This window comes from Theropithecus gelada, chromosome 2, assembly GCF_003255815.1.
Source record: "Theropithecus gelada isolate Dixy chromosome 2, Tgel_1.0, whole genome shotgun sequence".
Lineage (NCBI taxonomy): Eukaryota > Metazoa > Chordata > Mammalia > Primates > Cercopithecidae > Theropithecus > Theropithecus gelada.
Window position 1 is genome coordinate 46,602,744 of NC_037669.1, and position 26,388 is coordinate 46,629,131.

Sequence of the window (26,388 nt, forward strand, 5' to 3'; positions counted from 1 at the left end):
CTGGTGAGCAGGGGCTCCTTTCCTTGTGTAGCTAGCTGAGGAACTGGCCGTCAGGCCCCAGCAGGAGTTGGGGCAGGAATTCTGCTGGCTTCTCTCCCCTCTGACTGTGGGGGGGTTTTCAGGGGAAGGTATCCCCTCTCAATGCTTCCTGTGCCTGGTACGTGCAGTGCACCCTGTGCGCACTCCTGCTCGGGGTGGCCCACACTTCATGCCCAGAGGAACTGAGGCCCAGAGAGCTGCTGGCTTGCTCAGATCACACAGTCCTAAGTGCCAGCATTCTGTCCCCTGTCTGTGGTGCTCCTGTACCATCCATTGAGGACTCAGGAGCAGGGAGGTGCTCACAGTATGCCCAGTACCAATGTGGCTCTACTCAGTCAATAGTACAGTTCCCTGGAAGGTCAGAAAGTGATCCTTGCTGGAAGGAATTGGGTCTTATGGGTTCTCTGTGTGAAGTTGGTCTCTATGGACCTGAGAGACCTTCATAAATTAGCCAAGGGGCTACCACCAACTCCATCCACTCCCTGGGAAGGCTGTTCCCTCCCAAGAGTGAATTGGGGCAATTCACCCAGCAGCCCTCAGGGCACAGAGTTGTGAGCAGTGGGTCTGGCCTCATGAGAAAGAAGTGTCAGAGACAGGTTTGCATGATACTTGTAAAAACAGCTGTGCAGAGAACTGTGAGGAGCTAGAAGGACGGGGGGACAGACGAACAGTCAGTATAGATCCAAAGGCACAGAATAGGACAGGCAACAATGTAGGCTGGTTTGGGGATCTTTTTTTGAGACAGGGTCTCACTGTGTGGGCCCTGGAGTGTAGTGGCGCAATCACGGCGCAATGCAGCCTTGACCTCCTGGGCTCAGGTGATCCTCCCACCTCAGCCTCCCAAGTAGCTGAGACCACAGGTGTGTGCCACGCCCAGCTAATTTTTGTATTTTTTGTAGAGATGGGGTTTCACCATGTTGCCCAGGCTTAGTGTAGGGGTTTTCTTCTTGAACACTAAACACCTAAAGCTCATGGGGATACTATATATTGTGGCAGAGCCATTTAAGAATGAGTTTGGGGAAGAGAAAATAATTATCTTGAAATTTTGCTAGATGTGGTGGCTCACACCTGTAATCCCAGCACTTTGGGAGGCCAAGGTGGACAGATCACCTGAGGTCAAGAGTTCGAGATCAGCCTGGTCAACATGGTAAAACCCCATCTCTCCTAGAAGTACAAAAATTAGCCGGATGTTGTGGCACATGCCTGTAATCCCAGCTACTTGGGAGGCTGAGGTGGAAGAATCACTTGAACCTGGGAGGTGGAGGTTGCATGAGCTGAGATTGTGCCACTACATTCCAGCCTGGTCTACAGAGCGAGACACCATCTCAAAAAAAAAAAAAAAGAAGACCAATTATCTTGAAATTTCAAGTCCTGTAGCAATACTAGGAGCCTGGGAGGAAGAGAATCTTCCAATAGGCAGATAGAGACAAGGACAGGTGTTGAGATAGAAGCACAGCCCTGCTGATACTGGGACCACACAGAGCCTGAGTGAGTGAGCACCAAGGCTGCCTGCATCCAGGAGTTGGAGGGTGCTGTACTGCCCTGCAGGGTGTGAGCCACCCCACACACAGACAGCCTGCCCCCACTGATGGCCAGCCCTCGACCTGTTTCTGAAGGGTTCCCCCTGGTACGTCCTGTTCATCTGGGGCTGAGAAATACCTGGAATCACAGAACATTGAGAAGGAGAGCTGTGGTGGCAGCCACATCAAAGAGGCTGATGAGTGACAGCTACAGCATGGATGTGATCCCTGGAGGTGGGCCAGGCCACAGCTGCTGCCCCTTCTCTTACCCAAGCAGCTTCTTTCAGGGCCAACAGCCCCTCCCTTTTTACCTGGAGCCAGGACCCACCTACCAAGGAGAAGATGCACTGGGGGAGAAGCTAGGCAGCTTTCTGTTGATAACCATAATGCTTGTCACCTGTCAAGTGGCCCACCATCATTGGGCAGCCCCTTTGTTAATTTGGCTTTATTGTCATAGCCTTTCTCATCCTCATATCCCCCAAAGGCAAGGTGGGATGGATGTGAATGTATTTTTAATCTGAGTGAAGCATAAGGGTTTTTTGTGTGTTTGTTTACAGCATCCCTTGATAATAATTACCACTATTTACAAGCAGTAAGTATCTGCAAGGCATTTCAACTCCATTCTATATTTACTCTTGTTAGTTTCACATTGAAGTGAAGAGTCTGGAGAGGTCAAATAACTCCTTTTGTCCGTGGTCACAGCTAGTTCTGTGGCAGGGCTGGAGTTGCTCTTCCTTTGTCTGTCTTTGCATCATTGCTGTCCCTTGCAGGCCCTACCTGGACGTAAGATGGCAGCAGGGTGGAAGTCTCAGAGCCTGCTTGGGTTTTGGACTCCGACCAGGGCTCAGACCTCAGCCCCGCCCCTTAGCAAGTCACTTCACTTCTACAGGCCCCCGTTTCCTCACCTACAAAACAAACAGGACACACTCTTTAATCTTTAAGTGATAATTAAGCAAGATTCCACATAGAAAGTTGACCTAGGATGTCAACAACTGTTGTTGATATTAGTGTGACTGTTTGCTATGGACTAAATGTTTTGTCTCTCCAGAACTCAAAGGTTGAAACCTCACTCCCAATGTGATGATATTAGGAGGTGGGGCCTCTGCAAGGTGCTTAGATCAGGAGAGTAGAGGCTTCGTGAGTGGGATTCATGCCCTTATAAAAGGGACTCCAGAAAGCTCCCTTTCCTTTTCTACCATGCTGAGGTCACAGAGAGAAGACACCATCTATGAACCAGAAAGTGGGCCTCACCAGACATCAGATCTGCCAGTGCCTTGATCTTAGACCTCTCAGCCTCCAGAACTGCGAGGAATAAACGTCTACTGTTTATAAGCTGCCCAGTCTCTATAGTACTCTATTATAGCAGCCTGAATGGGCTAAGATACTGTTAATAATGGCAGTCATTTTGGTCACTATTTTATAGCACCTAGCTTGGTATACAGTAGAACGGATTTGATATATAAATTGAGTTTATAAAAACACTTTTCCTTTTCCCAAATATATAAACAGGAAGCAGTATACAGTTAGAAATTATTTAACTTAAACATCAAGAGAAATCTTTGAGATATTTCTTGGATTAACAAATATTGTAAATTACATCATAAATGTCATAGAAATAAATGCCAACTGCTGATAGCAGTAATATTGAGGAGTTTTCTTCCAAGACCATGGAGTGTGTTTTAACAACTTTGAGTAAACTGTTTGCTTAGATGGTAAACTAGATGTCCATGTATTCATTCATTCATTTAATACACATGTATAAAGTGCCTGCTGTTTGCCAGATACCATGCTAGGCCCTGGGGACACAGTGATGAACAGGACAGCTGCAGTCCCTGCCAGCAAGGAGCTTATAACATTTGGAGAATGACAAACAATGTTTTAAAATTAATTGCACAACAAGCAGTTACCCAATTAACTGATTATAGCAATGAGTGCCATGAAAGAAAGAGTCTAAATTAGAAAGAACATGTCACATGGTGGGAAAAAGCATTTTAAACAGAAGGATTAGTATGTGCAAAGGCCCTGAGACAAGAAGCAATTTAACTTATTAAAGGAATTGAAAAAAGGCCAGTATGTCTGGAGAGTAATGAATGAGAAGAGAGAAAAAGAGGAAGCTCCAAGAAGTGAGCATGAGCCAGACCATGCAGAACTTTGTAACCATAGTAGGAATTTTAACTTGATCCTAAGGGCAGTGAAATTACCTTTTTCAAAGCTTTATTTATCTTCTAATGTATGCGTTTAAGGCTACAAATTTCTCTATAAATACAGCTTTAGCTACAAGTTTTGATATATTATATTTTTAGTATGAATCAGTTAAAATTTTTCCAGTTTTCTTTCTGATTTCTTTTTTACTCATAGGTTATTTCAAAGTATATTGTTTAATTTCCAAACATTTAGGGGTTTTCTAGTTACCTTTTTTATAATTGGTTTCTGTTTAATTCTTCTGTGATTAGAGAACATACTCTAAATTCTTTGAAAATTTTTGAAACTTGATTTATGGTCCAGTATATGATGTGCTTTGGTAAACTGTCCATGTGCATTTAAAAAGAACGTGTATTCTGTCAGTAGATGTAGTGTTCTGTATTGTCAATTAGGTTAAGTTGGTTAGTCATGTTCAAATTTTCTGTATTTTTAATGACTTACAGATTTATTGTTTTTTTCTGACACTTTCCTTCTGAGTAAATTTTTTTTTACTATTTCTTTTCTCTTTCTTTCTTTTCTTTCATTCTTTTTTTTTTGGACAAGGTCTCACTCTGTCACCCAGGCTGTAGTACACAGCTTACTGCAGCCTCAACCTCCTGGGCTCAAGAGATTCTCTCACCTCAGCCTCTTGAGTAGCTAGGACCACAGGTGTGCACCACCAGACTTGGCTAACTTTTTAAATTTTTAGTAGAGAAAGGGTTTCACTATGTTGTCCAGGCTGGTCTTGAACTCCTGGCTTATGCAATCTTCCTGCCTCAGATTCCGAAAGTGCTGGGATTATAGGCAGGAGCCACTGCATGTGGCTGGCCTTCATTATTATTATTTTTTTTTAGTGTATCTTTTCTGATAAAAGTTCTATTTTTAATTATATGTAAATACCTTTTTCACCTTCATTTTGAAAAATATAGCAGTCATTTCTTTCAGCTCTTTGAAGATATCTTTACATTCTCCTTTGTTGTTGATTTTGTTGTCATTCCTTTACTTCTTTTTTCTCTGTTTTTAACATTTTCTGTCTTTGGTTTTACTAAGCTGTACCTATAGATTTTCTTTATTTTATTCTTTTTGGGATTCAGGTCTTGAAGTTTGACATCTTTTTCTCAGTTTTGGAAATCTCTTACCATTATCTCTTCAAATAACACTCTCCCCTATTTTATCTTTCCTCTTTCCTGAGGTTATATATATTACTGTCTCATATGTCTCTTGTTCTTTTTTTTGTTTGTTTTTCCTCATTTAAAAAAAAATTTCATGCTGTAGTTAGAGTTCTCCTTATTGGTCTTTTAGTTCATGGATCCTCTTTATTGTGTCAAGTGTGCTTTAAATCTATTGCATTCAGAATTTCAGTTACTAAATGTTTTTCATTCTAAAAGTTCCATTTACTTTGCTTTTTTTTTTTTTTTTTTTTAAGATTCCCAGTCTCTGGTGAAATTCTACCTTTTGCTCTCTATTTTCTTGAACATATTAGTTACAGTTATTTTAAAATCATCGGAGGGTCTATTTCTGTTGCCTTTTTTTTTTTCTTGTGGTCCTATTTATTTGTATGTCTGTTAATTCTTGATTGAGTGCCAGAAATTGTCTGGAAAGATGACAGAGGTCCTCTGTGATACGACCTTCCCCAGAGATGCCTAGGGATGTGGGTTTCAAGGGTCCCTCTTTCTTGGTGAGCTCTAAACCACTATTTTTGTTTTCTTGGCTCTGCGAGACTTCTGAAAACTCCACTCTTTCAGTGACCTCTTTTAGCTAGCTTCTTAGCTTCTTGCCTGAGTAGCTCAAGAATTTGACAAATGTTTTAAAAGAAGAAAACCACTGAGTATTGTCTCACTATTTTGTAGCTCCTTTCTCTCTGGAATCCTGGTTCCGTAAGTCCTAGCTGCCTGGGAAGCCTCCACAGGAGCATTACCTCCCTGTCATCCTGTGAGACTGCCGAGAGCCTCCACAGCTTTTCTTGCCTTTCAGCTGAAGCTATTTGCCTGACATTCAGCCTGTCTTCCTGATCCAAGAATTGGCAGAAACTTTGAGGGGGAAAGTGGCTCTAATAACAAACACTCACCTCTCCACAGTTCCCTTCAAACTTCATAATCTTGGACCTCAAGTCTTAGTTGCATTGGTCCTTAGATGCCTTCACACAGATTTTTTGTATTAGAACTTAATTTCTTTTTCCCTCAGGGGAGAGCATAGGCCTTTCACAAGCTGCTCCATTGTAGCTGGAACCAGAGGTCCTAACTGAGTTTTTGAGGAATGACTAGAGTTTGCCAAGCAGTAAAGGGCCACCCCAGGTAAAGGAAACTAAAATCCTAAAGCCAGACCCTGTTTGTTTTAGCAGCGTGAGGCATCGAAGACATGGGTGACTCTCCCAACTTGTCTTGGGACACCAACCTGTACTGAGGCCTGGATCAAGCCCAGCATATGTCAAGATCTCAGAAGACTCCTGCCTCAGGGCCAACAGGGAGCTCTCCACCGAAGAGGAGTGTTGATGGCAAGGCTGACAGTCACAGACTAGGGCCTCTTGTTTTGGAAGAATCCTATTGTTAAGACAGAAGTGAATATTCAAAGTGTGTATGTACACCCCCGCCCACCCACCTCACAGCAGCACAGAAGGCAGAATTGTTCAGATTTTCTGAAGGAAGAGATTAAGACCCCAGGGAACCTCCTGCATTTATTGTGTCACATCTATTTTTTATGACAACCTTCAGTCCGCTTCCCGTGGGATTCATTCAGAATCTGTGTTGGCTTCTTCTTGTCAGGAAACTTGTACAGTCCTCCCTGGCCCCACAGAGAGCCAGCCCTCAAAGAGGTTAGAACAATTGAGTTGAAGGAAGAAGGTTATAACTATTTCCTGAAACTGAGCCATTGTGCTCCAAGGACTTTGATCCAGAGAGGCCTGATTAATGTGGATGTGGCAGTCTTGGGACTTGCTAGAGCAGAGCTGCTGTTGTGTGCTTTCACCTGCACTTGGAAGACAGGACTTAGTAAACTCTGGGAGAGGCTTTAGGGCTTTAGGACCCACCTGAGAGAATGAATTGTTTCTCGGCACCTGAGCTTCCCCAGTTTGCATTTATTTAGTGAGCTAATGATAGATAACCTGTTAAAACAGTGGTCATTTATTTAAACCCCAAAGAAAATGGCATTGTAAACATTCTTTAATCCAGATAACATTCGTCTTAGCCTGAATTTAAAAGGTGTTACTATATCTCACTTCCCTATGTAGAGAACCTTAGATGACCTTTTAAAGGAAATGTTTTCTATGCAGAAATTTACTGACACGTGTGGCTTAATCTGATGGACCTGGCTGTTTGAGAAGTTAAATCAAAACCTGTTTAATACATTTTCAACAAATCAAAATTTAGTTAATTTCTTATTTGAAAAACTTTTACCGAACATCATCACGTGCCAGCAACTGTGCTTGGCACGTGTACTGTACCGTTTCCAATCTTCACAAGAAGCTCAGGTGGCAGATGCCATTATTATTACCATTCTGCAGATGTGGAAATGAAGGTAAATTCATTGACCTCTCAGACTCAGTTTCCTGGTCTGTAAAACACGGACAATGGTGGTGCCTACTTCTGTCAGCTTCTTATGAAGACCAGATAAATATGATAATCCAGAGTTGCTTACAGACACACCCCAGGGAGAGGCAGGTGGGATTTGAACCCAGGTGTGGATGAGTCTCACCTTGCTCTTTTCTGCTGTACTGAGATATGTATCTCTAGAATGTACAGGATGGGGGCATTCAGCTGCTTGCTGCTTACCTGACTGCCTGGCTGTCCCAGTGCTGGCTGTGCCCTTCCCTGAATTTCAGCCCACCACATTATGTGTGTGTGTGTGTGTGTGTGTGTTTACGCGTGCTTGTTTCCTAAGCTGTGGCAACTTATGCAGGCATTTACTCCCATGCCAGTGCTTACAGAGTTCTGCCACCTTTGTAACAAGGAAAACAAAGATGCATGGAGAGAGAGTTGACCAACAGAGGTTAGTGTTTGTGTAGCATATGGGAATGGAAAGTCAAAACCAAAGACACCTGGTGACAGTTTTCTCTCAAGACCACACCTCGGCTGGTTCTGTGGGTGGTGGTGAACCATCATCACTGGTGGCATTGTGGGTGTGATAAAGAGACTGCTTTTGTCTTGTGCCCAGGGCAGATGTCACACATGGACCCCAGCGGTCTACTGAAGCTGGATGGGGACTTAAGATCCTTCTTGTCGCTGCACTCTAGCAGCTGGTCTCAGCCATGTGGGGTTGGCATCCAGAGTGAAACCCATTTGACATCCCAGGGCCAGATGAGTTCTAAAGACAGGGTTTTCAATTCTGAATCTCTGTTCTTGGTCCCTGATTTCAGAACACAGAATCTGTTAAGCTGTTTGTCATTATATATCCTACTTTCTATCTAAAATGACCTCCCTCTTTTTTACTTACAGATCACTCTGTTTAAAATTTAACTTAAGCATCTTTTCTGCTTACTGTTTGTCTTACCCAGAAGTCAATCTAATGTCTTATTTATCTCTGTATCCCCACCATCCAAGCCAGGACTTAGCCTTGATAGATGCTCACCAAGTCAGTGTCAGATGGGTGGATGAACTGACACCCATTGTGGAATTTAAAAATAAGTGGTTGGCTGTTTAAGCACCTACTCATGCAGCAGGGCTCTGTCTGGATCAAGGCCCTGAATGGGGACAGGGCCTCACCTCATTTGAGACAGGGCTTTGACGAGGCAGGAGCCCCACACAGGGCAGAGACTTTGCGGTGACAGAGAGTGCAGATCTTAGCAGTGCTACTTGACGTGTGACCTGGGTCGGATGACATAAATGCTGAGACAGACTTCCCTTACTTCTTAAGGTTGTTTTGAGGGCATCATGAGGTAATTTGTTAAGTCTCCAGGAAAGTGTCAGGCACATAGTAAGCACTCGATAAATGGTAGGTGTTGTTACATAGAAACTCACATTTTATTAAGAGATTGGAGTATAATAGCCAAAAGAGTGCACATTCCTAGGTATGTAGAGGATATCAGTGACTGAACCTGGAGCCAAGAAGGAAACGGACACCTAGGACCCAGCAGCTCTCCTTTTGGGACTGTACCCCAGAGAAATGCTCAGCTGTGTGCACCAGCAGCCATGGGCACAAAGGGCACTGTGACCCTGATTCTGAGTGTGGAAATTGGAAGCAGCCTCATACCTAGTGGCAGGTGATGCCTAACACAATTCCCCCAACCCTGGAGCTCCAGGCGACAGCTACAGCGTGCACTGTGCACGCTGGCCCGCAAAGGCGCCAGAGACCTCTGGTTGGGGAAAAAGCGAGTTGTAGTTTACAATGCATGTTGACACACATATGGTAGCACCATCTCTGTTCTGTAGACATATTTATGTGATACAGAGAAAAAGTCTGAAAAAGGTATGTTCCTGACGGAAGATAATAGGTATCTCTGGTTAGTTCAGAGAAGTTCAGGATTATAAAAAGGGTCAACAGGAACTGTAGCTTTATTTGAAATGTTTATTTAAATATATATATACACACACTCTCTCTCTTTCACGTATAGCTTGTATAGTTAAAAATTAATAAGACTACAAATACAACCACAAGGAAAGGAACAATAATGACTTGGACCAGTGGTGAGGGAGGTTCTCAGTGCAATTGGACATCATATCCCCAAGCTAAGGGTGACCCCATGAGACAGGCACTAGCTGGGTTCCTGGTTGTGTGAGTGGGAAAAATTGGGAGTGTGCTGTTTGCCAGTCAGGGCTTGGCTTCTGACCCCCTGAAGCGTATGAGGCAATCTCCTTTCCTCGTGAACTTGAGCTGTGGTTTTGAAATGTCCTTTAACTGGGGACCTGGTGCTCAGTTTGTGGACATTTGAACACCTGAGGCACAGATGAGCTGTGATTCTGGATGAAGCCAGAATGGCTGGGCCTGGGGGTCTCTCCTCCATGGGCATGCTGAGGCTCTTGGGTCAGAAACCCAGCAGCAGGAGCTGAGGTCGCAGGAAAGGTGGGTGCCTTTCCTTCCAGGCCTCCATCACCTGGCTCTCATTCAGGCCTGGCTCACTCACTTGCTCAGGAGCTGCTGGCCAGGTTTTTGCATCTGTCATTTCATGTGTTAGTGAGGAGTAACAAGAGATGAAGCTTGCAGCAGTCAGTGTAGCTTTTGTGCTATCAGGTGCATCCAAAGGCTCCATCAGGAATAATTTTGAACCTTTATCTGGAGTAAATGAAACTTAGGAATTAGGCAGTGGTTTTCTGCTCCCCATTCTGTCCTGTCACCATGAATAAACAAGTGCTGGGCACCTGGCACTCCATTTGGGGCTGTGCTGTGCAGGCAGGCTGTAGACAGATTGGAGAGGCTCCAGAAGGAGAGACCAGAACGGTTAAAGGGTTGAAAAGGTAAGCACACAGTTTGGGCCCCCAGGAAAGGAGAAGGCTGATCAGAGGGTGGAATTTTATTCCTCTGAGAAGGAAACATTGTCTGAATAGTATCAGGGCTACAGCCTCGGACTGCAGCTGTGAAAACTGAAGTTACATCTGGCAAAGAACTTCCTGACTTGCAATGAGGCATTATAATGTGATAACCAAGGGAAGTTGTACAGCCCTCATCTTCCTGTGTAAATGTTTAAGAAAAAGCAGCAATGTCACTCTGTACTGGGAATGTGGTATACAACCAGCCCTCCTCCTCATCTGACCACGAGCAATAGAAGGGCTGCTTCCTCTGCGGCAGCATCGGTGTTCTGTCTCTGTCTCCCTTGACTGGCAGGCAGGCAGCCAGCCACCATGCTTCTCCTAGGAAGTATCGTAGTGGTTTTCTCTTGGACCCTGGTTATAGCAGGGAGGCCTTCTGCTTTTTAATGACTTACTCTCATAACCCCTGCTCCACCACCGGGGGCCACCATCCACAGAAGGGAGCCACGGAACCCCTGCTCCAGCACCGGGGACCACCATCCACAGAAGGGAGCCATGGAACCCCTGCTCCACCACCGGGGGCCACCATCTACAGAAGGGAGCCATGGAACCCCTGCTCCAGCACCGGGGGCCACCATCCACAGAAGGGAGCCACGGAACCCCTGCTCCAGCACCGGGGCCACCATCCACAGAAGGGAGCCGTGGAACCCCTGCTGCAGCACTGGGGCCACCATCCACAGAAGGGAGCCACGGAGGGCCTGGAGTGTATTTGCCACATAACCATCTTCCTCCTTATTTTTTTAAATCATCATTTCTCCTTAAAGACAGGATTAAATGATGGTGATCTAGAACTTAACCTCTGATACAGTCCAGTAAGCCTTTCCTGAGGCTGGCTCGGTGGTGGGCTCTGTGCCAGAGAGGATGTGTAACGATGGACAAGACCATCCTGGAGGCCCTTGCCTCCACTGCAGAGCACAGACGCACTCCCAACCACCACACTTGCAGTATCCCTACCTCCCCACTCAGCACTCTTGTTCCTCTAGGCTCATCTCCAATGTGTCTTTCTTTATAAAATTGAAAGGCTCTCTAAAATCCTCCTGGCCCACCCAAGACAGAGTTAGCTCTGCCCTCTTTGCTGCCCCCAGAGAACCTGGGTGGCCCAGGGACAATACCTGGCTGCCACTTGTATGTCTGTTTTGTACTTACATATTCAGGCATTGCATTTTGCTAGACTATAGGCTTTTTGTGGATAGGAACCTTGTTTTATTCATCTTTGTATCCTCAGGGTCCAATACTTATGAACTCAGGGAATACTGAATGGAGGAAGAAACCCCCCATGACAGATGGTGAGTGCCACAGCTGTGCATGAGGAAAGCACTCCCACAGCAAAAGATGGCAGGACTAGCTTTACCTGAGCAGTGTGGCTTCAGACATGAAATGACCTTGGGCTGAGCCAAGGTGAAGTGAACCAGGGCAGGTTCTGGGGCCAGGGGTCATTGTGAGTGGAGGTTCAAGTGGGCCTCTCTTCCTGGAGTATTAGGGGAAGGATAGGGACAAGGCATGCTGGTCAAGAAGCAAACATCCGAGAGGGTAGAGATGAGGCTGGTGGGACAGGGTGATCCCAATGTGAAGAGCCTTTGGTGCAGTCTAAAGAATTCGAGATTCATCCTGCAGGCAGCGGCAAGTCATAAAAAAGGCTTTTAAGCAGGGAACTGATATGATTGGATTTGTGTTGTAGAAAGAGATTTGGCAGCATTTGGGAGAACCAAGCAGTAATGATGTTGAGAGCAGAGACAATACTGCCAGCCAGGAATGACTCACCCATTGCACAGATATTCCACTCCCACGCCAGCACTGTTCTGGGAATACAGTTGTGAACCGGCAGGAGGCTTCCTGCTCTCAAGGCAGAGAAACAAATGGTCAGCAACAAAATAAGATGATTTTATACAAAGTGCTATGAAGAGGGAACAGTTGAGTAATGTGACAGAGGACGGCCAGGACTCTGTCCATCTGAGGATTAGGACACTCTCTGACATTCAAGCAGAACTGAGTGCCGAGGAGGAGCTGGGCAGATACCCGACTACCGAGATTCTGGCCTCTAAGCAGCAACTGTGACCAAGAGAGAGCTGGGCCCTGAGGGATGTGGCTAGGGCAGCAGGGAGGCTCCTGATCAAGGCATGCAGCATGCGCTGAACATGAGCACCAGGAGCGTTCGTCCGCTGCCCACCGCCAGGGATGTGTGCAGAGCAAGGGCCCCCTAACTGTCCCAGTGCCCAAACGAGGGGGCACAGGAAGCTGTCTGGGGGGCAGTGGGCTCAGCACAGTCCTGTTGGCTTCTAAACGCTGAAGCGTGTGTAGAGGGCGTCTCGTCCAGCCAGCTCTGAAAGTGGCAACTGCAGGCTTAAGGGGAAGGGCAGCCCCACTGTGCGCAGGCTTCAGCCCAGTGCTTTCTGAGTGCTTAGAGATCCATGACTCAAAAAACTGGGCTTAGAGATGACAATTTGTTAATCCCCTCCCCTCGACTGAGATGAAAATGGCATTTCATTCCCAGCTCTGTTAATGGACTCACTTCCGGAATAAAGCCAGCGTCCCCAAAGGCAGTGGCTATGGTTCTTCTCCTTTGTGTCACTTTTGTTTTCTTTTGAGTGTTACATTTAGATTAGCTTCTGGGGGGATTAAATGTTATTACAGCTGAGGAATCTTTTTTTCTTTTTTTAATCAGTAGAGAGGTTACCGCTTAGCATCATTGCTTTTAGATTTATTTTCTTAAGTCTTGCAGCCTCCCCTGTTCCTATTCTTAAGAGAAAGCTTTGCATCGGTTATGTCTGGTTATCTGCACCTTGGGAGAGCAACCCTTGTCACAGACAGCACCTTTCCATCCGCACGGCAGAGCTGATGCGGCCCTGCAAGGTGCCCACGTGGTGTGCACACACTGCTCCTGAGGACACAGCCCCGGGCGGGGAGGAAGTTGTTTATTGGTAAAGTGTTCCCCTCAGGTCTGGCTACAGTAGACCATAGTACTCAACCCAGGGAGACTGCGCTGACTTCCATGAGAGCCCACCAGAGGGATTGCTGTGGCAGAGGCTGCTGAGACCCGTCTCCTGGCATCTGGTTCTTATTGGACCAGGGTGGATGTTGCAGAAAGACCGATTTCTTCTGCGGCATTGTGTAAAAGCATATCCATCTAAACAGACCTTGAAGTTTAGAGGTTTAGAGACAGGTATCAGGTGATTGTGTTTCAGGATCTGATAGCCTCTAGACCATGGGAACAAAGTCCACATTCAGGGCTGGTTGGGGTCTCCACCCACCACCATCACAGAGCCCTCTGCATCTCTGAACATGCCAGCCACAAGAGCCAAGCCTGAAGGGTTCACCATCAGAGGAATTGTGTCCCCAGTGCAGCCTGGCCGCACGTGACCCGTGGCACTCCATTCATGCCCACCCCATGGTGGCAGCTCCAAGCTAGAGTAAAGCCCTGTGAGACCTAGCTTGCCTGTAACTGTTGGTCACTAGTTTTGTTTGTTTCTGGTGTAGCTAGATCCAGGAGAGTCAAGTTCAGGATTCTGAGACTAGTCCGGTCTCCCTGGGAAGTGGAGGCTCTCTATCTCCACTGAGCCATACTTTCTGAGAAAGCACTATGTGCTCCATCGTCATGATTCCCACTGTCCCCACCACCACACACACAGATGAGGTCCTGAGTAACTGCCTAGTGGCATCCCTGAAACTACAGGCCCCGTAGCTAGATGGACCCTCAGAGTCATCTAATCCAGTTAGATACAGGTTGGGGTCATTCATGTGTGGTCACCCTGGGAACTCTACTCCCCCTGCTGGAACAAGTTCCGTTGCTAGTGCCCATCCTCACACCTCCCGTTTCATCTCTGTACAGCCCTGGCTGTTAGAAAAGAACTCTCTCTGATGGAAACAGCTTAGGGCTGGCTCTTGGGAGCTTCCTAGTTCTGCCCTCTGAGGCTTTATAGAGCACAGCGAAAGTGCCTGTGCATGCAGCTGGGCAGATATCTGAAGATAATTTTTATGTCCCCCTGTGTCTTCCTTTTCCTTCAACTTTATCCTTCTGTAACTCATCCATTGAAGCACACACCTAACAGGGTCCCTGTCTCCTCTCCACCTGCTCCCTTTTAGAATTGGGCTCTGGGGAGCCAGAGCAGCTAAGCAGCCAGAATGCAGTGCAGGCATCGCCTCCCTTGTCTAGTGGCTGAGCTCTGTCAGCAGCATGTACACTGGGTTGCAGCACCAAACTCACCACGTTGTCCGCTGTCTCCTTGGCTGGGCCCACTAACTATTCATATAAAGCTTCCTGTGAACTCGCCTCCATGAGTGGCTACTAAGTGCCCTGTTTAGGCTTGAGTACAGGACCTTATATTTATTCCCAGTAAACTTCATTCTGGTAGATTCAGTTCAGCCCATAGAACAATTATTTGAATATATAGATTCTGTCATCTCTCTCAACTCTTTTTTTTTTGAGACAGGGTCTCGCTCTGTCGCCCAGGCTGGAGTGCAGTGGCACGATCTCGGCTCACTGCATCCTCTGCCTCCTGGGTTCAAGCGATTCTTCTGCCTCAGCCTCCTGAGTAGCAGGGATTACAGGCATCTGCCAACATGCCCAGCATGTATTTTGTATTTTTAGTAGAGACAGGATCTCGAACCCTGATCTCAAGTGATCCACCTGCCTTCACCTCCCAAAGTGCTGGGATTACAGGCATGAGCCACTGCCTGACCCCTCCCAACTCTTTTATATAAACCTGCTAAGTATGCCTTACACAACTAAGTCATTGATGAAAATGTTTAGTTGTACAAAAATGAGGACCTCCATTAAAGCCGACCTCATCCATCTGGGTACAGTGATCCATCTAGTTCCTAACATACCTCCTTGGATATCCAACCCATGTTATTTCTTTCCCACTAGGCTGGATCATGAAGGATCCTTTCTAATAATGTAGGAAGTGTCTGGAGCTATCAGTCCACTGCATGCCCTCAGTCTCCTAGCCAGGATCCCTGTTAGAAGGGAAGAGGAGGGAATGTGGTTTGACATGTTTCCAACAGACTCTTCTCTTCTTAGTGATCACCTCTTCCTTTTCCAAGTACTCCAAACCAGCCTCTTTATGAAACCATTCTAGACTCCTACTTGGGCTTTGCCTTCATTTGATGGAATGTACCCTTTTGAAAATCATGACATTGAAGACTGTTCCTTTCTAGTTTTCCTTTGTTTCCCATTCTCGAGAGTTCTGTAAAGGTGACCCGCAGTAGCTTGGTGGTCCAGCCATAGTTCTCTTGGTATTCCTGGGCACAGGTGAGTGGACTGAGAAGGCTGCAGTCATGGGAAGTAACTTGGCCCTCTCTGGCCATCTTCCCTTCCACAAAGACTTTCCGCACTGTCATACTTCACTGCCAGCATTTGTTCTGTCTTCTGGGAGGTGGCCAGATAGAAATAGAAAACATGGGCTTTGGAGCAGAAAACCTCAAGTCAAATCCTGTCTGTGCCTCTCGCTTGTGTGAAGTTTGGTTGGTAACTCCCTCTAAGCCTCAGTTTTCTCTTCTGTAAAAGGGGTGAGCCATCCATTGCTCACAGGACTGTTGTGAGGGCTAAGTAAAGAAACCTCTATCCATCCCTACCCCTTCCCTTCTCTCTTTGAAGTCCGAAGCTCTATCTCCTTTAGAAGCAAAACAAGAGGTGCTGTTTCAGCACCCTTTCTAGCTCAACCACACCCACCACCTCCCATTTCATCTCTGTACAGCCCTGGCTGTTGGAAAAGAAATCTCTGATGGAAACAGCTCAGGGCTGGCTCTTGGCAGCTCCCATCGGTTCTTGTCTGCCAAAGGCCCCCAGCCTGGGGTGTCTACAGCGAGGTCTTCCCATCCCACTGTACTCCCTACTGCTGCCCACACTGGCTGCCCTGTCATCAGAAAGTCCCAGGGTGGCTGGCTGTCTTCCTGCTCTGTGGGGACAGGCCTTGGTGGAGCAGGGCACCGAGGGAAACACAAGGCTTTGCTTCCCACGGTCACTGCCCAGCACCCAAAGCTCTGACCGGCCATACCCCTGTGGACCCCCTCCACCTACCTTCCCATGGAAAGAGTTGAGGTCCTTGTAGAGTCAGCCTTGGGTTTCCCAGGGACCAGGGGCAGGGAGTGCCCTTTTCCTTATGCTGGTTTAGTCGAGGTTCAGCACATGAAGGTGGAATTCGCGGCAGGCCTTTCCTTCTCCTGGGCCCAGCACAGGCTGGTGGGATGTGCTTGCTGGGTCACCTGCCTCTGCAGAGCTGACCCAGCCTCATCCGCCAGTCCCTGGTCTTGGTGCTGCTGCAGAGTGGCCTGCTCCCTGTTATGGCCCTGTTTACACAGTCTGTGCTCCTCACAGTGTGGCCCTGCGACTGACACAGAGCCCAGTGCAGCTTGAGGAGCTGGTAAACTTTGACTTCGGGCTCTTTCACCTTAGGCAGCTACCTGAGTCTGCCCCCCAGGTCATTTCAGGTAGACATGCCAAACACTTCCCTTTCTTCTTAGTGCCCCTTGACATACATACCTCCCAGCTACGCACTTTGGGACCTTTCTAAGCTCCCCTTCTTAGTCCTCTGTTCCAAACTGCTTACCAGGAGACCTGGGATCTAAGTCAATAGTATTTACTCCAAAATACCAGCTTACAGGCCCCTGGTGTATTCTGCACTTGAAAAGAGGGGCCAGGACAAACTGTTCACAAAAGAAAGGTTCATCTCGTCCCACCTCACTTAAACCCGCCTGGGATGGGGAGCCCTCACCCCATTTTTGTGATGAGGAAGTGAGGCTCAGCTAGGCTGACGCATCTGAGATTGCTGGGGTGGAAGTGGCAGAGCCAGGATTCAGGGCCTGGCCTTTCTTGTCCTCAGCCAGGCGCACAGGTTTCACCCTGCAGGCACCCGAAGTTCAGAATCACTGAGGCAGATGTTTATCTAAGAGCATGGAGGCTCCAGTGAGATGTACATTCCTCTTGTTGTCTTCCTTTAGAGGAGAGAGGGGCTTCGGGGCCTTCACCACGCCCTGCTGCCCATAGCACCTCTTGGTAGCCCTGATAACACCATGCTCTGCAGATCTGCCTGTGCCGGTGCACAGTGACCCTGGTTTGTGGCAGCCCATAGACCACTTGCCTCAGAATCATGGAATACAGTCCAGGCCCTACCCCAAGCGAGGCCCTTGGAATCTGCCATATAAACAAACTCCCAAGTGATTGCTATGAGTCCTGGAGTTTAGATCAACTGCCAAAATGAATGTATTCCAGCCAGCAAATTAATCACTTCCCTAGGAAATCCCCCCAGGGAAAGCCTCTAAATCTGTCCTGACTTCTGAACTGTCTCAAAGAGATCTGTTGCTTTTTCCTCTGGTGAGGAGGCCTTCCCCCACCCTGCTTCTTCCCAGAGTTAGGGCCCAGAGAACGTTATCCTGAGCCTTGAGTCCAGAGAGCCCATGGTGGGCGACCAGCAACCCTGCAGAGAGCCTGAGCCCTTCCCGCAGGAAGGGGGGCGGTCCTCGTGGCTTGAGGCTTGGCACTGGCACTGGCTTCTCAGGCTGGCACACACCTTCCTTCTGCCTTGCTGGCATGGCAGAATGGCACGTGTGCCCAGTGACCAGATCAGGCTGTCACAGCTGGGCACACTCAGCGCAAGGGTGCAAGAGGGCCCTTGGAGCCTCCTTGTCCATTTGCTAAGCAGGCCCAGGGCAGGCGGGGCTTCTCTGGATGTTATTTAGCAGCAGCCCTGGCTGCCACTGGGCTGAGGGCCCTGGGTTGCCCTATTTGAAGATTGTTGTTTACTGCTTCTGAAAGGAGCATGGTCCTTCTGGGGTGGGGTGACTGCTGAGGGAGCTTGGGGTTTGGGAGGGAGTGGTGTCTGGAGAGTGAGATCATGCCTGCGCTATTACTGGACTCACCCACAGTTCTGAAAAGTCCCCTCACACTGTGAGCCTCATCTCTTCATCTATGTCATGACATAGTTGGACCACAGAGTCTCTAAGGCCCTTCTGGAATGGAAGCCCTACCTGCTTTCGTAGGCCCCTCTTCTTGCCCCTCTGAAGCCTGGTACAGCCTCCCCTTATACTCGTGCTGTAGGGTCATTTGTTCCCCAAGGCTTCTCTGGTAGGATGGGTCCTCAACCCTCATTTCCTACCATTTCCAGGAGTGAGATGAATGAATGGCTCAGGAAGCTTTTGGTGGCAAGTTAAATTTCATCTCAGTATTCTTGTATTATCCATTTGCATTGCTATAAAGGAATACTTGAGGCTGGGTAATTTATAAAGAAAAGAGGTTTATTTGGCTCATGGTTCTACAGGCTGTACAGGCCTGAAACCAGCATCTGCTCGGCTTCTGGGGAGGCCTCCGGAAGCTTACAATTATGGAGGAAGGCAAAGAGGGAGCCAGTGTGTCACATGGCAAAAGACAGAGCAAGAGAGATGCCAGGCTCTTCTAAATAATCAACTCTCATTATTTGCTCATTACTGTGGGGAGGGCACCAAGCCATTCATGAGGGACCCCGACCCCCATGACCCAGACACCTCCCACCAGACCCACCTCCAACACTGGGGAGTCACATTTCAACATGAGATCTGGAGACTGAAATATCCAAACCACATCAATTCTTCATTCACACTTCATGTTTTTTAAAACTTCTATAAGGAGCGAATAAAATCATCTTTTAGAAAATTTGATGTTTCTGTTTATCTTTAACATACAAGCCAATGAAAACTGATTGCAGCATCAGAATACCCCCTTCTCCGCCCATACTGTCTCTCTCACACATGCATGCATTCACGCACTCTCACACTCGCTCTGCCTGTAACCAGAAAGCTTGCCCGTTCTGTGTTAGGATTCTGCACTCTTCTCCTGTCAGCGGCCTCGGCGTTGAGTATTTCCCTGGGCTCACGGTCTGAGAACCTGGATTGAGCTCACAGAAGTCAGGCCACTGGAGTACAAGCATGGAAAAGCCCCCGGTCTATGTGTAGACATATTTATTTGCTGCTGGAGAGGATATATTAGGAGTCAAAGACAAGCTCCTACCAGCAGATTCCTAAAGGAGGTTTGTGCTATAAAAGATGACTCTGGTTATCTGGGTTCTTTGAATTTCACAGAGATAGATGAATTGCCTTCCAGACTTTTCTATGATAACAGTTGTCAGGAATGCCTGGGAGTTTTACTTAAGCTAACAAATGATTACCCTTCCCATTAGCTCTACAAACAGGCCCCTAATTAGTGAATTGGCTAATGACAGCTGCCTCTGGGGTCATTAGTCCTGACAGACAGTGCTGCAGTGTTCCGGGTACTGTGTCACTGTCATGAAGCATGTTGTCAGGCTCCACAGGACGTCAGGGCTGGGGAACACTTGGAATGCACCCCCCACACACACTTTTTTTTTTTTCCTGAGACAGAGTCTCGCTCTGTTGCCCAGGTTGGAGTGCAGTGGTGCAATCTCGGCTCACTGCAAGCTCCACATCCCGGGTTCACGCCATTCTCCTGTTTCAGCCTCCCGAGTAGCTGGGACTACAGGCGCCTGCCACCACGCCCAGCTAATTTTTTTGTATTTTTAGTAGAGATGGGGTTTCACCATGTTAGCCAGGATGGTCTCAATCTCCTGACCTCATGATCTGCCTGCCTCGGCCTCCCAAAGTGCTGGTATTGCAGGTGTGAGCCACCGTGCCCAGCCTCCCCCCACCGCCTTTTTACCTTTTGTGTCATCTCCTGGGTCATGTAAATTAACTCCTACTTCAGACGGGTATGGATTTCTAAATATGAATTAAACATGGATTTTTAAAATAAAGGAGGACTGAGGAAATGGTCACATCAATTCTGGACGAGAAGACAGTTTTTATGAAACAGTTCCACTTTAAAGACACGTCTAGTCAGAGTTGGGAATCATTTTGGAAAGAACATCTATCTTGCCATTCGTTCCAGGGTTTACTTGTGAGCACGAATCACCTGCTGTCTCTGGCCACCTGGGATGCTCAGCCAGTGCCTTCGGAAACGTTTCTGCCCTGAATGTCAGGTAGTGGTGAGCAGGATGGCAGGGCTGGCATGAGGCAGAGGGCTCAGTGTGTCCCAGATGTGGTGTTCCCTTTTGAGAGTCTCCCTCCCTGCAGATGAGCAGGTGTTAAGGCCGGCCTCGTCTGTGTCCCTCCTGATCGCTTAGATGATCTTGAAGTGTGGACCCTCCTGGGACACGCAGCATCTCCTGACCAAGCTGAGCCCCAGAATAACTAGTCTGGAAGGCCCAGGCTTACGTGATTACCAGGTTAAATCCCAGGCTGATGTTCCATAGACAAGGACAGCATCGCATGGTTGAAGCACAGAAAAGTTCTGGGACTGGTGAGTGCCGAGTGGGATAGCTATTGTCACAGAAAGGCGCTCGGCACTCAGGTTTTGTTACTATGTAGATTCCTGCTACATCAGCTCAAAACCATGTGCGGCTTAGTCTAAATGCCTATTTAAGCAAAGGCCAAAAGTCTGTTTGAAGATATAAAGGGAAAAACAGTGTTCATAATACAAAGCTTGAGGCTAGTCATAGATGTACAATTTCCGCACAATAAAAGTGACTAATGAAACTGCATTTAATTGTTCAAAAGTAACAGAAATGCATCTTGAGGAATTAAGAAAAATTACAAAAAGGTGATTATACAGCATAGCAAATCTCTAACATGGATTAGACAGAATTGTTTAGGAGATAAAATACCAGCATGAACATGCATTTTGAAAGAGGGAAGAACAATGCTGGGTTTAGGTAGGGAGAGCCCAGCTTCTGCTTTTGCTTGGGACTGATGTGGCAGGAAGTTGCTGGTTCATGGCCCGGGAAATCCATAGATGAAAAGACCTTGGCCGCTCCTGTGGAATGCACGTATGTACTTGACCTATGTAAAATGGATTGTACAGGGCATCCCCAAACCTAACAGGTGCCTGCATCTGGGAAGCCAGCTTGTGCTGTGAAATTCTCATAACCTTAGATCAGCCTTTCCTCTCAACCAGGTGAACCTAGGTTCACATCCTCCTGTGACTTCCTAGTCTAGATCCTGGGACAAGTGGCTCAACTGTGCTGACTCTGGTTCCTCATCTGTGTAGAGGCGTGGTGATGCTGCCCTTGCAGAGTGGAGGAGAGGATAATATGAGATCATGTTCATAGAATACTAGGCCAGAGCTTGGCTCAGAAATGTTAGTCCTGGGCTGCCACGTCCTGTCAACACTGGCCACATATGGCTATTGAAGTGTGGCTCACCCAAATTGAGACATGCTGTAAGTGCAAAATGCATATTGGATTTCAAAGACTTAGTACCAAAAAAAAAGTAAAATCTCTCCTATAATTTTTTATGTTGAAATAATATTTCTCTATATTTTGTCAAATACATTATTAAACTTAATTTTAACTGTTTCTTTTTACTTTTTTTTTTTTTTTTTTTTTTGAGACAGAGTCTCACTCTGTTTCCCAGGCTGCAGTGCAGTGGCGCAATCTCAGCTCATTGCAACCTCCACCTCCCGGGTTCAAGCGATTCTCCTACCTCAGCCTCCGAAGTAGCTGGGTTTACAGGTGTGCACCACCACGCTCAGCTATTTTTTTTGTATTTTACTAGAGACAGTTTCACCATGTTGGCCAGGCTGGTCTCGAACTCCTTACCTCAAGCAATCTGAGCCACTGCACCTGGCCTCTTTTTACTTTTTAATGTGGCTACTAGAAAACTGATACTTCTATACGTGGCTTGCAGTCTTTCTGTTGGATAACACTGTTGGTCCCTTCCCTCCTTCACCCTGGCCTACTGCCTCCCATCTTAGCATCCCACCACCTTGCGTGCAGCCTTACACTGGAGTGGTTTGTGTCCCTGAGGTATTTGCTCCAGGTCATGTGGGTAGAGAGCTGGGCAACCAGTGTTGTTCTGGCATAACACCCTTTCCTTTCTCCATTTTAAACACGAGGAAGCCATAAGTGATATTTAGTGCCTTTACCTAGGTCAGAAGCCAGTTAGTAGTCAAGTAGGGACCTAAATCCAAGTGTTCTGGCTTGGGTCCACTGTGATTTCCACCACGCCATACGGCCATTCATTTTATTGGCTGGAGTACAGCAGCATCTACGCTGGCATTGAGCTTCACTTCCATGCTGAGTTGGAGAGACTAAGATTCTGAGGGACCAGGAAGAAGCAGCCTGGGTGGTGAAATGTAGACAGAGATTTGGATGAGAGATGGGGAGTGAGTGTTAGGATCTGAGCCTGGTACGTCTCTCAGGACTGGTGCCTGTGTGACTTGTCTCGGAGAAGGCTAGGGGAAGATGATGCCAGACGGTGCCGGTCTTGGCCTGTCCATGGGTTTTGGAGTCTGATGGGTGACCTGGGCCAAGTCATTCTATCTGCTTAAACCTGAGGGTCTTCATTTGTAAAATAAGTGTATTTTGTTACAGAGGTTTTATGAAGATTAAATCCCATGCCTCACAGATGCTCACTGCCTGTTCACGGGCTTTCCTGTCTGCATGGGTTTGCTCTGTGAGTCAGTGGTCCCTCATCAGAGCCTGTCCCAGAGGATGCTGGGTGGCTCTGTAGGTTTTGTATCCTCAGGCTGACAACAGCAGGCATGTATTGGTAAGAATCTGAGCAGAATGGAGTCATGTGAGCTTTAGAGGGCTGGAAGGTGTGGGGGGAGATGGTATTACAGAGCTCTTTTGGTTAATCCTGGGGGAGTGGGATTTCAATAACTGCTGGTGCCCAGGCCCGGGTGAGGATCCCAAAGTGAGGATCCTGAGAATCCTGAGGGATGCCTTTTCTCCAAGCCACATGACTAAGAAAACGGGGGATTCCCAGGCTATGCGCGGAGGACAAGCTACAAATTATCTTGCTGCGCAGACAGCCAGCAGCGAGTCACAACCCCAGGAATCCTGAGAAACAGCTCTTCTTATCCAGGTCACCGTACTCATTCTCTGATTTGTGAAAGTCCAGGCTAGGACAGAATCCATTTCCATCAGGGAAATTGGCAAGGCTCCATTAGCTTGTGACTGTTGGCCTGGGGGCAAGGAGAGGGGAGTGGGAGGATGCTTAACAAGGTGGCCACACAGGCACCATAGCCAGAGCGCCAGCTGGAGGGAACAACAGCCTGAGTTCCAGTTCCAGACCCACTGTGTGCTCATTCTGTGCCACAGGGCTAATTACAGAGCCTCTCTTCGTCTGTCTTCTCAGCTGTAAGATGGTGATACGAGAACAAGGCAATGAGCTGGGTGTTTAGATGCTGTGGAGTGTGTACGTGACGCAGTAAGCAGAGTGCCTGGCATGTAATCAGGATTCGATAAATGGTAGCTGTTCTTATTTATTATTGCTGTCGACTCTGTTAACATCCAGCATCCAGTTTAGACTCTTCCAAATTTCAATTTTTTTATGCCATCAGCCACATTAAAAGACTGATGCCAATAAGGTTTTAAAATGAAATGCCTCTCATAACAGAGGAAGTCCCAGTAACTATAAGACGTTCCTGTGCTTACTCAAGAGAACATGCTTTATCCTGGGGCCATGCCCTGGGTAATCACAGCAATTCATAGCAGGAAAGCTGGCCCTGTAGGCTCCCGCAGGACTGAGGGGGCTGTGTGGCTCCCACAGGTCCCCATGCAGGGGTCTCTGCCTACAGGCCACCAGGGCCCAGGAGGCTACCACTGCCAAGAAGCTGTTCCTACCACCGGCAGCGATCTTCGCCCCAAGCTCCCTGCATGTTGGGCTTGTCCTTCATTTTCGGTTGGCCAGAGCCTGGCTCCATTTGCTATTTGGTACTCTTTTTAATTCTTCTGTGGACAGAAAGAGAGGTGGAAGGGCACTTGTATTTATCAGACTCTTCCTGTGGTTCAGGCAAACCTTGAAGCACTTTGTGTAGGTTATCTCATTTATGACTCTGTTTTTATAGATAATTAAATTGGGAGTCAGTGAAGTGAACAGACTTGCCCAAGTCACGGAGCTAGTGAGCAGGAGAGTAAGGTTCCAGTTCAAGCCGGCCTGCCTCCAGAATCCACCACTCCAGGCTGTGGCAAGGGAACACAGCTGGGACAGGATCAAGCAGTAGGGTTTTGAGTGCCAGGGGTTTGGACTTTATTTTGATGCCTTGGGAAGCCATCAGAAGTGTCTGAGCTTTGAAATGACATGGTCAGATGTGTGTTTTAGGAAGATAACTCTAGAAGTAGTGAATTAAGTCTGTAAAGCCACAACTTTCTCATCCTATCCCTGTACAGTTGGTTATTTTTAAACCCAAGTGCAGGAAATGTTGTTTCTCTCTGATTTCATGCACACTTGAGCCTACTGTTTCAGGCTGTGTCTTTTAGCCTGTGTGTGTTTGTGTGTGTGCCTGTGTGTGCACAGGAGGACGTGGGGGAACACAGTACACCAGGAGCAAAGAAGAATGCCTTTAGATGGCATCTGCCATGCAGCCTCTGGCTTTGACAACTGTGACTTGTGACAGTGTAGAAAACAGGAATTTTATCTCTCACATACCTCGGCAGACAAGGAACAAGATGGGACGCCAAAATAAAATGACTGATTCTTTAACAAATACACCAGAATTTACACATATTCCACTCACTCCATCTGAGCAAATTGATTGGGACTTCTATTTTTGAATCTCAGAGATAAGGACATCGTTTATTCTCCCCTTCTCAGTCAACAAACATTCATTGAGTTCCTACGATATACAGGCATTCCTTCACTCTGCATTTCTTGTCCCTCAGGCCTCATCTTCTGTGATTATTAGATGATGTGCGTGTGCATATATATCATCACTGTAAAAATGGACCTTTTAAATCTCTCCTGGGACTGTGCATAGTTCTAGAAATCTACAGTATATACATTTAGTGTCCACACATTCTCTGATATGCTATTTACTGTAGCATCTTAAAATGAGGAGGGATGCAAAATATTCAGAGTATATACATATCTTCCAGGTTTTTCAAAAGGAAGAAGTTTCGTCTTCTGATTTATAAAAATGATACATGAATATTGTAAAATGAAATCAAACAATACAGAAAAATACAAAGTTTTAAAAAATCCAGAATCTCTCCCTGCTTCGGTTTGGTGACATCACTCCATGTTCACGGAGCACAGCCACACAGCTGCACATAAATGAGACCGTGAGTTTGTGTTCAACACACGGCTCAGTGTGTGCTATTTTCCCTCATCCACATGCTGTGCACAATATTTGTATATCAGTAAATGTAGATTTAGATCTTCATTTTTAATTATCCTGTTATTCTCATATATGGTTACACTGGATTTTATGTAACCAATCACTTACTGATGAATCCTTGTGTGGTTTTCTATATTTTATCAATATAATCGGCACTGTGACAGACAGCCTTATTTGTGTTTGTGTGCTTATATATTTATTCTAGAGGGAGTTTCTGGGTCAAAGGATACACACACCAAAAAAACCATATGCATACAGGTTTAAATGCTTACATTTGACCTGCTAACCCTTCAGAAGAGAAATGTGCCAATTTTCAGTCCAAAAATGCTAGAGAGTGTTCCATTTTCCCAGGACTTCCCAAGAAGCACAGGATTTTCAGCAGTATTTTTTCAAAGCATCTTTACTGCTATCAAAGGAGAAAAATACCCTCACTTTTAAAACTCCTCATTTCTTCAAGTATTAAGTGAGGGTAAAAACCCTTACCTATATTATTGGCCCTTTGTTTTTCTTTTTTTATGAGTTGCTTACTTACAGCCTTTCCCATTTTTCTCCTTGTTATTCATTTTTAACAGGTCTGTGTGTAATGGCGTTATTTAATCTTTTATCATTTTTCTTGTGACTGTTTTCCAGTTAATTTTTTGTTTAACTTTTGCTTTTTGGAAGTTGATGTGGAGATAGGAACCAAATTTATTTTTGTTGCTCATTTTTCTATTTGTAACTTACATTATGTTACAAAGACCTCTCCACCCCAGTGAAGGTCTATAATCGTATGCACTCATATTATTAGGACAAGTACTTGTATGATTTTATTTTCTGCCATTAAATTGTTGTTCCAAATAACCTCCCTAGGATTTACTTAGGAGTAAGAAGCGAATGAAGTAAAGATCTGCTTTCATTTTATTTTTTCCAAACAAAGTATCCTTTGTCCCATTAGCACTGATATAAAATTTCACCTAATCTTATGCTAAATTCCTTCTTACACATTTGAGTCTATTTCTAGATTCTTTTCCAGGCCACTTCTGCATGTTTTAAACATGTTTAAGGCATATTAGGAAGCTACGGTTATTTAAAATATTAAATATCTGGCTGA

The 26,388-nt window shown here is 46.5% G+C and overlaps 1 protein-coding gene across 4 annotated transcripts in view; it reads left to right on the plus strand.

Moving 5' to 3' along the window:
* The window catches only part of CHCHD6 (coiled-coil-helix-coiled-coil-helix domain containing 6), a 241,147-nt gene that overhangs the window by 195,568 nt on the left and 19,191 nt on the right, over positions 1-26,388 (plus strand). The window contains exon 7 of one of the 4 annotated variants that reach the window (XM_025377589.1): positions 20,067-20,143. The exons of the other annotated variants lie outside the window; for them this stretch is intronic. Coding sequence (XP_025233374.1) covers positions 20,067-20,079 — 13 coding nt within the window. The 3' untranslated portion in view covers positions 20,080-20,143. Of the gene's footprint in view, positions 1-20,066; positions 20,144-26,388 lie in introns of those variants that run through there. 4 annotated transcript variants of the gene reach the window in all.